Source organism: Melitaea cinxia, chromosome 7, assembly GCF_905220565.1.
Source record: "Melitaea cinxia chromosome 7, ilMelCinx1.1, whole genome shotgun sequence".
In the NCBI taxonomy this organism is placed as follows: Eukaryota; Metazoa; Arthropoda; class Insecta; order Lepidoptera; family Nymphalidae; genus Melitaea; species Melitaea cinxia.
The window spans coordinates 14,504,171-14,517,531 of NC_059400.1; the positions used below are offsets into that span (position 1 = coordinate 14,504,171).

Below are 13,361 nucleotides of genomic sequence, written 5' to 3' on the forward strand. Positions count from 1 at the left end.
TTGATTTTTTTTTTTTATTTTGTTGATTGGTTTTTACTCAGATTAATAAACCTTTTGTTTATTAATCTGACTGTTTTTAATTAAGTACAGAAAAGTTTTTAGGAAATGTAGTATTTTAGAAAATAACAAATACCGTAAAATAAAAAAAAAAACATATAAGATATATGTATGTCTTTATTTATTTTTGTCGACAGTATAAAATTACATAAATAATTTAAAAAAAGTTTACTAGTTATATTTTAGTTTTACAAACGTCATATTATACAGTCGTGTGACTGATATTACGTCACTTTCGTTATATATTTTTCTTACGGTTTTAGTATCGCATTTTTTTCAGTTCGGTCGCCCAGCCAAATGTCAAGCCTGCCGTAAGAAACTTCGTCCCTAAAATGAATGTTGCTAAGCGTATAACTCGATCAATTCGGCTAATTAGTTTTTTTTGTATGTTCCTTAAGACCCACGGAAGGTTTTGATTCTTAAAAATATTTAAAAAATCTATATAAATAAAAGTCTATTAACTTTAGACAGAACGAAGTCTGTCCAGGCAGCTAGTTTCTTAATAAAGTTAAAACTAGACAATAAACGATAATTTGTTAACAAGATAAATTTATGTTTATAGATTTAAATGAATAGGAAAAATTATTACTACAAAAGCATAGATTAGAGTTATTTTTCCCTTTGTTCGTATTGCCACAGTCGATTAGCTTTAAGTTATTTTATTTCTTTTTAAACCACATATGTAGGGCTTTTTTTATAATTGTGCTCTAAGCTACATTTTATATATTTAAGCTGTATTTTTGTATACCGCTGATACAGTTGCTGGCAAACCAAATAAATAAAATATTATAATTTCAGGGGAGGATTATCAAGCCCTACCTTAGTTGTAATCCTCCAGGTTACAACTAAAAAATTAACGATAACGCGAGAAAATGGCGTGAGTTGTGAAGCTTTGTTACACAGCCACTATCGTCATAAAATAAATTTAATAAAAGTAATTGATATTTTAGAACTTCGTTTTTTTATTAGATTTAATTTTACAATTGACGACCATTTTTACACAGTTAGGAGATGAACTCAATTTTCATATTAATTAGCAAAGTTACTCGGAACGCTGGCGCCGAAGTTTTTTATTTCGCACTGTCGAATTGAAGCTAGCAACTAACTAGGGAATTGGTATAAAGTAACACATAATATTCAATGTGTGCATTTATAATCGGTTTTAACATGATTTTAAGTGAATTTAATAATAGGAATGTAATGCTTCAAATACTGCTCTGTAAAATTATATGGACTGTTATACAATACATAGTATTTTAAGGTATATTTGTGGTACTCAATTTTTTAAATGGTTTTTATTAAGATTTGACTGTTATAAGCAATTTTATCTACTACCCTGTTTATAAAGAATCTTTTTTAGAATTGATAGATCTTAACAGACACGTAGTGATAACGTCACAATACAGGCTTAAAAAGAGGCTTAAATTAAAATTAGAAATAAAAATTTGTTAATTCCTTTACATATTTTTATATAAAAATATCTAAAACGTTCCTAGAAAGAAATACAAATACAAATTCAAATATACTTTATTGTACAACCAGAAACAATACATGCAACATAAAATATGCAAGAAAAAAGAATGTGTACAAAAGGCGGTATAATAATAATAATAATAATAATAATAATAATAATAAAAACCTGGCAGCTGTCAACTGAAATGACGCTTTTTTATCTTGTCATTTAATTTATTATTTTAAAATATGTTAAAATATGAAAATACAATTTTAATATCACAAAAATGACATATAACAAGAAGATAAAATGAATAAAGCCAGAGGACGACGCGCACAAAAAAGACCAAAGGTTCCATCGAGCTCCGAAACACAGTCGTCAACGACTGACGACGAGTATCAAACACCGCCGTCTATCGCGGAATCGGACGCTGACGATGCTGACTCATCTACGAGACCATCTAACCGTCGACGAGTCATACGCCCACCACCAGCTTGCTTGGAAGTTCCGGGACAACGCCCTCCCACAAGGATCCCGCTGCCAGTGGTGCTGTGCGCCGCATGAGATGGACTCAAAAAGTGAATGAGAGTGTCATGCGAGCGTACTATGAGGCAACAGGTGGGGGAATTAACCTCACTGCGTATCGTTCAACGATGTTGTCTCTGTTTCAGGCGCTTGAACCAACCGTCACCGTAACCGCACAACGACTATCGGATCAAGTACGAGCCATTCAGCGTTGTCACCTACTGGATGAATCAGTACTTGAGCGGCTGCGTACAAATTTACCACAACTTAATACTGTTAGTCACATTCGTGCTATACAAACATCGCAAAAAGAGACAAGAGAGGTAATAAATTTTAATTTATCTCCTAACAGTGTTGATTTGTCGGTAAACGAACAGGATAATGAGCGTATGAGGAGAGCTTTGGAGGATGCTATCTTGAAATATAGATCCTTGCCACCAAATATTAGGCCACAGCTACCTCGTTTGCCTATTCACAGACGTAATTTGGCTTTAGTGGGTGTTATGGATAAAATTTTACAACAATATTTAGACAGCACTCAAAATTTATCCGATACTCACTCACTTCTGTACTGTGGAGCTGCAGCTGTTTGTAATGTAGCTAATGTGAAGTTTACATCAAATAAAGTTACTTTACCATCCCATACGGCTCCAGCTTGGTAGACCAGAATTGAAAAACGAATAAATTTAACCACAACACTAATAGCCAAATTAACATGTTTCAGGGCAGGTAACAGGCGTCCAAAAATCATGCGGTTTGTACACCAGGCTTTTGCGGGTACAAATATAAGATCCAACGAATACATAACATCAGTCTCAGACCGCATAGATTTTCTGAAGCAAAAACTCTGTGCATGGGCAAAACGCATAAAGAGGTATAAAAAACGCAGGGATCGATATCATCAAAATAGCATATTTCAAAGCGACCAACGAAAGGTATACAGGAATTGGGAACAGTGCACTACTAATGTGGTCAATGGTGATTTACCAACCCGGGAATCGATAAATAATTTTTGGCGAAATATTTGGTCGAACCCCATTGATCACATTGAGAGTGATTGGATGGATGTTGTCAGAAGGAGGTGCAGCTCACTTCCACAAATGGAACAAATTAAGATAAATTCAGAAGATATAAGTTATGCAATCCGTTCAACGTCGAATTGGAAATGTCCTGGACTGGACGGATTGCATAACTTTTGGCTTAAATGGTTTCATAGTTCGCACCCCATCCTGGCATCACAATTCCCAAATGCAATTTCTACTAATTCATTACCAAAATTTATGTCGACTGGTACCACATTCCTGTTATACAAATCGGGATGTACCGCTGATCCTAAAAACTACCGCCCTATAACTTGCTTACCCACCATCTATAAGCTACTTACATCTGTTCTCGTCGCAAAAATTACAAAACATATTACTACAAATAATATTTTGGCTACGACTCAGAACGGATGTAAGTCTGGTAGTCGTGGTACCAAGGAACTTCTCCTTGACCATATGCCAACAGGTACGTCGAAACCGGAAAAATCTGGCTGCCGCTTGGATTGACTACAAGAAAGCGTATGATTCAGTGCCTCATACATGGCTTACAAAAGTAATGGAGCTATACAAAATTGATGCTGCTTTGTGCTCTTTTCTGAGTACGTGTATGAGGCAGTGGAACACTTTTTTACGTCATCCGGGTGCGGTTGATGTTTCAGGATCGACTGAACCGATAAGGATTATGCGGGGTATCTTTCAAGGTGATAGTTTGAGTCCATTGTGGTTTTGTCTAGCCTTGAACCCTTTAAGCACTTTATTAGAGGATTCAAGGTTGGGCTTTCACCTTCGTAGAGGAAGCAAAGCAATCTCTCACCTACTTTATATGGATGATTTGAAGCTTTTCGCATCCAAACTACCAGACTTATACAAGTTGTTAAAAATAACAGAAACCTTTAGCACTTGTATAAGAATGGAGTTTGGTGTGGATAAATGCGCTGTCATCCATGTAGAAAGAGGTAGAATTGTATCATCAGAAAATTTAAAACTTAACAACTCTTTGTCTTTTAGATCTCTCAACGAAGGTGAAACCTATAAATATCTCGGAATGTCAGAGGCATTGGGCATTGATGACGGAGCCATGAAACAACTGGTAAAGGAACGATTCTTTGGCCGGCTGAAGAAAGTTCTCAATAGCTTTCTTTCGGGCGGTAACAAGGTACGTGCCTTTAACAGTTGGGTTATGCCCTTAATCGTCTATACCTTTGGCATTTTGAGATGGACTCAAACGGAATTAGATACCCTTGATCGCCAAGTCCGTAAACTGTTAACAGCGTACCGAATACACCATCCTCGATCGTCTGTGATGAGATTATACATCCCACGAAAATGTGGGGGTCGTGGCTTTTTAAATGCTAAAAATCTCCACAATCGTGAGGTGTATAATCTCAGAGAGTACTTTTTAAATATGAAGAGCGATATGCACATGGACGTTGTTGCAGTTGATAGGGGCTTTACTCCGCTGTCCTTAGGCAAAGAGAAATGGCGTAAGCCTATAATAATGCGTACCGTTGACCGCGTGGCCGTATGGAAGAGCAAGGAATTACATGGCCGGTTCTACAAAGTTCTGACAGATTCAGATGTAGACCAGCCCAGCTCTATATCCTGGTTACAACACGGGAACCTCTTCGGAGAAACCGAAGGTTTTGTCTGTGCAATTATGGACGAAGTTATTAAGACGAATAACTACCGGAAACATATCATGAAAGATGGAACTCCAGACATATGCCGAGCTTGCCATAAGCCTGGAGAATCCATTAGACATGTTGTTTCCGGTTGTAGTCATCTTGCTAACGGTGAGTACTTGCACAGACATAACCAAGTAGCCAGGATTATACACCAACAACCTGCTATTCGATACGGCCTCGTTGAAAATGAGTTGCCTTATTATAGGTATAACCCAACGCCATTTCTTGAGAATGGTCGTGCATTGCTCTACTGGGATCGATCTATTGTCACTGACAGGTTTATTGCAGCCAATAAACCTGATATAGTGCTAGTAGACCGATCAGCGCGCCGAGCAATTATTGTTGACATTACAGTTCCACATGACGATAATCTCGTAAAGGCCGAAAAAGAAAAATTAAGTAAATATTTAGACCTTGCCCACGAGATTACCGGCATGTGGAATGTAGACTCAACAATAATTGTTCCTATTGTTGTATCGGTTAATGGTTTATTAGCGAAGAGTTTCGACCAACACCTTAAGAAACTCTCACTTGACTGTTGGATCAAGGGTCGGATTCAAAAGGCAGTGTTGCTTGAAACGGCCCGCATTGTGAGGAGGTTCCTCAGCCTGGAACCTTAACTACCGGTGGCCTGGGCCTCAACCTGCCACCGGAGGACTACTATTTTTATATTTTTAAATATTTTTATTTGTCTTTTTTATAAATATATTTAAAAATGTAATCATAAGAAAATATACTGAATAAAAGAAATAATAATAATAATATTCTTTACTGCACACCAAAATATGAACAAACAATATTAACAAAAAAAAAAAGAAAACAAGTACATAGGCGATCTTATCGCTGAAGAGCGATTTCTTCCAGATAACCTTTGGGTACAGGACACGATATAGTAGTGGCGGATAGGAAGATCACTACAGACAACCTTTGGCAAAAGGACGTGAAATGAAAGTCATGAAAGGAATGAAAGAAATCTAAATATATAAAGAGACACATTGCTGTAAGACGTCGTAATTCAATTTGAAACACGTAAATCAATCACGACTGCGCAGTTCGTATTGTGTACTTTGATTAACACTTAACAAGGCTCCAATTAAGCCAATGGTTTGGATTTAATTAGTGAAGTTTTCCTTCTTCTCGTAATTACTTTAGAAGTACGTAAAATAAGCAGACTGATAATAAACAAAAGATTAAACAATTAATTTGGTTTATTAACACAAAATAATGGTTATTTGCTAAATCTATCATTAAAGTACTAATACTTAACGAATACGAGTTATAAATGTAAACTTTTTTATTTTATTTTATTAGGATAGCTTACAGGTTATTATAATTGTAACTAATACATAACAGAAATAAAAACAAAGATAGTTTTTTTTTATTTATTTATCAAATAAACAATATTGTACATATTTAATATAAATAGCATTAAAAAGCACGCAGGTTTATGACAATGTTATTTAGTAACCAATGAACTATATATATATATATATATATGTGTGTGTGTGTATATAAAATAATTACATATTTATCCACCCTCCTATTAGAAGCAAGCTGGCAAACTCAAATAAAAAGATGCACACAACCAAATATGTCAAGTCACAATAGTATCAAGAAAGTAATTTTTAAGTTTATTTTTTAAGTTAATTGGTGTAATACTTTCAATCAATTTTGATGGTAAGTCATTTATTAGTCTAGGCACTAAATAAGCTGTAGTTCGCTCACCATATTATGTGTTGTTTATGCGCCCTAGTAGTCCATTTTTGCGATAGCACGGATGTAAGTAGGATGTTTAACATGTTGCGAGAATTTTTGATTTGAATAATTTTCCTTTAACATATACTTAAATTGAATGTTAATTGGTAAGATATTACAATCTTTAAAAAATGTATGCTAACCAAGTTTGTTTTAAAATAATGCATTATTTGCGAAGATGTTTTTATAAACATGATATCAATCACAAGTATTTAATTTAAAACAAAATAGCCTTTTACATAATTCGATTTCAATGAGTATCTCAGGAGATATCGCAGTATTAAAATAACATCGCAGCGAAATAATTATCAAGTATTGCGCGCGCCTCTGTTCCACGCGGACGAAGTCGCGCGCAGAAGCTAGTAGATCTTATAATCGTCGTTTTTATGCTACGGATACTCCCATGAAACAAATCGATGTCGACATCAATATTATTTTATACACGCCCGACAAGTTCTAATAAGTATAATATATTCTGTCGATAGTTTGTGCCTGAAAAGGGACTTATAAACCGGATTAAATGGCTTATGATCTGTTGGATAGAATATTTTTACCTAAGACACATTAAGAACGACCTTCGGATTTCATAGTTAATAACTATATTATACTTACAAACTTATTATACTTACAAAATGATTTACGTCTAGTCGTCCGTGACCACGTCAATGACCAATCCCGAGCGAGAAAACGTATTAATAAAATAAAAATTAAATAAATATATTTGAAAAATTAAATAATTATATTTGATTTTGAGCACACATACGTGGTTGTATGTTCATAAGATTGGCAACTTAATGTCTGTATTTTTAACCGACTTCAAAAAGGGGAGGTTACTCAATTCGAGCGTATATATATATTATTAATTTTTTTTATGTATGTTCAGGGATAACTTTGTCGTTTATGAACCGATTTTGATGATTCTTTTTTTGTTGAAAAGTAGATGTTTTAAGTGGTGTACCATAATAAGGAAATCAGGATCTGACGATGGAATCCTAGAGAAATCGAGGGAAACCATCGAAAATCCGCATAAAGATAAAGCCGATGTTTATCATGTGGTCACATTTAAATTTCATCGAGATCTGATTACAAATTTTTGAGTAATCTTTGATAATGCGTATTTACTTGACTATTTTTTCGTCTCCCTACGTTGCTACGTGCTACGTTGCTACTTGCCGATGTAATTGAAGTCGTTTTTTTTTGTTTGCTAGCAAACACAATTATATTTATAGGTATTCACCAACTAGTATAAATACCTAATATCTTTATTTAAAAAAATATGTTCGTAAATAATACTAAATAAAATATACAATACACTCAGTCTCGGGGCGGAAATTGAGCCCGCAACCCCCGGAGCAGAAAACAAAGATACTGCAAACTGCACCAACGGGCTAGTCAATCGACTAGCAATAGTAGCGGTAGAATTTTAAAAGCTTACTCTTATTTATTGTTGATTAATTTGTAATTTTTTTAAATTATAATTAGGTCGGCAAACAAGCGTACGGCTCACCCGATGGCATGCAATTACCGTAGCGTACGCGTCTGCAATACCAGAAGCATCCAAAGCGCGGGGCCGACCATAGGGTCTATCATTATTTTGTTTGAGGATAGCCTCAATTCCCCCCAGAAGCTCTGGTCACCTTACTCACCAACAGGAACACAACACTGCTTGAAAACAGTATTATTTGTTACTAAATTTAATTTGATATCTTATATATAACGCAGATCAAACTTCTTAACTATTCAACGACCAAACATTACGCTAAAACTATTGTTGATCTATGAAATGGGAAGTTTACCATGTTTGTTGCTGGTCACTTCGAGTTTCCGATATTTCTGTACAATTTTAAACGTCATGGTAAAGAGTGCACTTAAACCCACCAAATATCGGCCTGGAAGTATTCATAGACCCGTAACTACATCTGAAAACTATATGTGACCACAGTCTCATATAACGAAAAAAAAAATCTGAACAGTGCAGTAGAACATTAATAAGATTTTTAATCGTAAATAATCTCATACATAGAAAATGCGAGCTCTGACAGTATACAATACGTTAATACGTTTAATAAACCAATTTAACCCATGTAGTGTAGTAATAAAATATGCAAGCATATTTTATTATTCATTCGATCCAGTCGTACCCATGTCACGAACTTGATCCTTATTTTGTATCCTATTTAACTTACTTTGATGTTTGCAACGGTCCAATTAAAACTCAAAGGTATCGCTGTTATTCGACATCGTATTTGGTTCTAAATTTGTAATTGATAATTTTTACACAATTACCTAAAATTACGTGTCTAATGTTAATGTCATTTTAGTAGAATATTCATTCGCCTTTCTGATTCATTTGACGAAAATATTAGCTTATCAGAGTACAGATACAACAACGACCCTGTCTTCTCTGAGGAGTGAAATAGAAAATATTAAAGAAAATATTGTTTTATATGCATAGTAATAAATAACTAATTGTTTTGGTATATTTTTTTTTATTTATACTTCATTACTCAATAAAAAAAAAACAAAAAAAAAAACTGAATAAAGTGCAAAGGCGGTCTTATTACTGATAGTGATTTCTTAAAGACAACCCGTCTATATATATTGGTAACATTTGTAACAAATAACAGGCACACAGTGCAATTTATTATATACATAGTATAAGAAATCATATATACAGCATACACAAATACAATACACAAAACCTATATTCACATATTATACGTAACACATTGACATAACACTAATATAATTGAGAAATTATTATGACTTTTTTGTGATAGCTACTTATTTTTTACTCAAGTACTATAGATGTAGACTTATACAATTAATAAATCTCCTCATTTTGTAATACGGATATTGATTTTGAAATTAAATTTCATTCTTTCTTTTTTATTCTTTATCTATTTATTCGTTTGTTTAATTAAGTAAAAAACTCTTGAGAAACGGAATTAGGTACTTTGTCAACGAAGATTAACAAAAAGACGATAAATAAATGGGAAGATAGAAGACTGGACTTATGTCATGTGATAATAAAGTCACCTCGAAATTACGATTTATTCCATTGACCGCAATAAATGTTATTTCTTCAACAAGAACATTTAGAATAACGCAAATTTTAAACACGGTCACATAGAAACAAACGAGGAAATGAATTAATATAAATTACAAATAAAACTGTATTACACTGAATGTACACAATGATAGAAACATCGAATTCATTGAATACCATACTATATTTGCAGTTAAATTTTTATTCTGTGCTTTGTGTGCTGGTTTTGGCATTCAGAAAATGTAAAACAGCAAAAACGTATTCCGATTAAAACAGCTTCAAAACTTTTCCAATTAGTATTTTTTGTTTAAATTAAGTTTTATTATTAATTTTTTTGAATTTTAGATATTTATCTAGATAAGAAGGACATCAAGATGGCGTAGTTTGTAGTGACCATGCTTTTTGCTCCAGATTGTAATAGTTTAGAGCCTTGATATTTTCAAGACGGCCATTTTAAAGACACGGCTGTCTTGTCTTTATATCATCTATTAATTTAATTTTAAACGTGTAAAATAAAATATATACTCGACATCTAAAGCTTTTTGAAGTGTAACTTCTTTACGCACGCTTGACTTAAAGTAAGCTGGTGAATGAGTAACGAGAGCGTAAAAGTGTGATCGAGCGAGGCGAACGAAAGTCGAGAGGAAGATATAAGTTAGTGAAGATAGAAAGAGAGAGTTACTTTTCGTAAGTTTTACTTCAGTTATGTGGTCTAAGCATCCATTTTTGTTTTAGAGTTTACTCCTTAAAAAACGATATAAGTCTCGAGTTTATAAAAATATAAGGGTTTGAAAATTGTATGAAACGGCGCTGAGTCTCAGTGATGCTGAAGCTTAGTGTCGCTGAGAGTGACCTTTACAGAGCTTTAGGTTTTTATGAATGTATGCTGGTATATCATCAAGAGTATATACTGTATTGACTTTGATTGACACTTTTAGAGTTTTACAATCGTTCTTAAGGAGTAAATTCAGTTTCGTGTCAGCTCCTGAGGGGGGATTGGGTCGGCAACGCGCTTGCGATGCTTCTGATGTTGCAGGCTTACCACCTGGTGAGCCGTACGCTTGTTTGCCGACCTAGTGACATATAAAAAAAAAGAGCACCCGCTTTAATATCGCTAAGGTAATCTTTATTAGTGTAGGAATAATATTTGAGTAATTTAATTGTATACATATATAAGATAAATGAAATAAATTTTTGACATACACACACATTCATCTTCCTAAAGTAAGCAACTTAATGTTTGTATATTACACCTAGATCAGGGGAGGGAATTGAACACACGACCGCAAAACAGTAAGCAGAGTTACTACAAACTTCGCTAACGGGCTAGTCAGATATTATACGCCGGTAAGTCAAAGATTTAATGGTATTGACTCCATTGTTTAAATAGCGTTCTAACAGGGAAGTTACACTTTTAACATTAAATGATCTTGTTTAGTTTTATCTAACATCTTATTAAAATATTTTTGTCAAAATTTAATTGTTCAGAAACTTCACTCTTAGTATTAATCCACCAGCTCTTATACTATAATAACCGACTGCAATGTAACGACATGTGTCAGGAATGCAGTGTATAGCGTCGAACTGTGGTTACAGCTCACCGCGAAGCTTCCTAACCTATCCATCCTCACTGCATTTTAGTTATTTTGAGCTTAGAATTTTGAAAAAAACATCCTCTTATTTATTATTCTGATATAATTATATTAAACAAATTTAATTTTTTATTCTTTATTTAAAATTTGACTATCCATAGCAGTATAATCTGTATCTGTAACGGTATTCAATTCAACTAATCAACGTTCCAGACAGGTCATCCACCACTAGATTAGTATCCAAACTTTTCAGTTCAGAACAAGTCAAACTTTGAGCTGAATAATGTATTAACATGTATATTAACGTCATATCATTTAAATACAAGAATCATAGGCTATAAAATGTCACGATACGACTAATGACAGCAGATGGGAGCTATAAATTTTAACGCTAGTTGGAGCGTGAAAAACACGTTGTATTGGTATAAAAATAAACATACAAACATACATCCTGAAAATTCTCACGCATTTTACAAAACGATCGCCTAAGGCTGCTTTAGCCATTTGAGAGTGGATTTGAAAAATGCACGTGTATTTCGTTGAGACATATGAGTTAATACAACTAGATTGTATGATTTAACAGGGTAACTGAATGGTTGAATATATGTATGACAATAACGAGAAATTGTCTTAAAATAGCTTTAAAACTTGTCGCAATAAAATTATACATAAAAAACATTATAAAAAATTAAAACTACTATCAATTTTATTTAATATATTATAAAGGACAATTGCTGCTGTGTGGTTAAGGCAGTAAAGAATATAGCCACCCCCTCTCCTCCTCTGGGTGTCGTAAGAGGCGACTAAGGGATAAAAAAGTTCCACTACCACCTAAGACGGAACATCAGTAGCAGCAGAAGACGGGTGGCAGCGTCTTTGGTGCGACAAAGCCAGCCTTGCGGTCACCAACCCGCCTGCCTAGCGGGGTGACTATGGGCAAAATACATGAGCTCACGCCATTTTTGGCGCGAACTTGTTGAGGCCTATGTCCAGCAGTAGACTGCTTTAGATTGAAGTGAACTAAAAGGACAATTCGCAACATTCTAGCCCTCCAAAAGTGGCTTTTAATACATATTATGTTACAATTGTTTTCTACAGAATCTACATTCTGAATCGGTGATAACTTAATAGACATTAAACATTTGTTTTAGATTAAGAGAAATGACGATTAAAATTGACAAAGAATCCTACTTGAACAAAGTGATTTTTGATCTGATATAATCCATTAGCGTTTCATAATAGTACACGTCTGAAAATATTTAAGTACATTTATGTTGACCGGTAAACGTTTTATTAATTGCTCTGGACTTGCGTTCAAAGTGCAAAAATCCACTGCATATATTTAAAAGAGAAATTAACATGTTTAACGACAAAAGACTGCCGCGAGTGATTATTTAAAGTATATCGAATCAATATTCATTAAACATTAAATTTCGAGTTTGGAGTATTGCCAAATGCGGGCGCCAATTACTTTGACACTGACGATACACTTCCAAAAGTCTTTCGTGTTGATTGGCAGTTTGTTATTAATAGATAATACTAAAGCTTATCAATAAAATAATACCACTTAAAATATTTACAACAACTTAAGTCTCACTTACATGATTTGTATTTGTATCTTTAGGGAAAAAAGTCCAATTTTCATATAATTAATTTTTTAGTAGTGAAGCCTATATGTTGATCCGCAATCTCCCCTATCTTCTAGTAAATATCCGATAAAAATCGGTTGAGACGTTCTAGAGATTAACCCGGACAAACAGAAAATCGGACAGACAGATAAACATTTTAAAATTGTTTGTTTGTGTTTTAGTATTATGTAAATAGCTACACGCACTTGAAAAAATACAGTTATTTTGAAATCACTGACATACACTTTAATTTTATTTACAGATATTGATAAATGATCCATAAGTTTGTTGAACCAAACAGAGAATCGGAATCTTATCGTTTTCAACGGGGCAGGAAAACTTCAAGAAGAAAATATGTGCATGATATAGTAAATATAAATGTCCTCTAAATACGTATAATATAGGTCTATGATAAAAATTGAAATATACAGGTTGATAAGTTTAAGTTAAACTTATTATAACGTTTTACATGAGTATCTAATGCTATAAATATGAATGTTCTAGAATAGACTAGAACACACACACAAACACACACACGCACACACATACACACACACGCACACACGCACACACA

The 13,361-nt window shown here is 33.8% G+C and overlaps 1 protein-coding gene across 1 annotated transcript; it reads left to right on the plus strand.

Annotated features, from left to right (window-relative positions):
• The first annotated feature begins 2,784 nt into the window (after window positions 1–2,784).
• On the plus strand, window positions 2,785–3,585 carry LOC123654892. Its single transcript, XM_045590750.1, has one exon. It carries the CDS (start codon window positions 2,785–2,787, stop codon window positions 3,583–3,585), a length of 801 nt encoding a protein of 266 aa, XP_045446706.1.
• Window positions 3,586–13,361: the final 9,776 nt, after the last annotated feature.

What these genes read in the sequence shown, in the direction of transcription:
- LOC123654892 (XM_045590750.1), top strand. Translation starts at nt 2,785, where the DNA reads ATGCGGTTTGTACACCAGGCTTTTGCGGGTACAAATATAAGATCCAAC.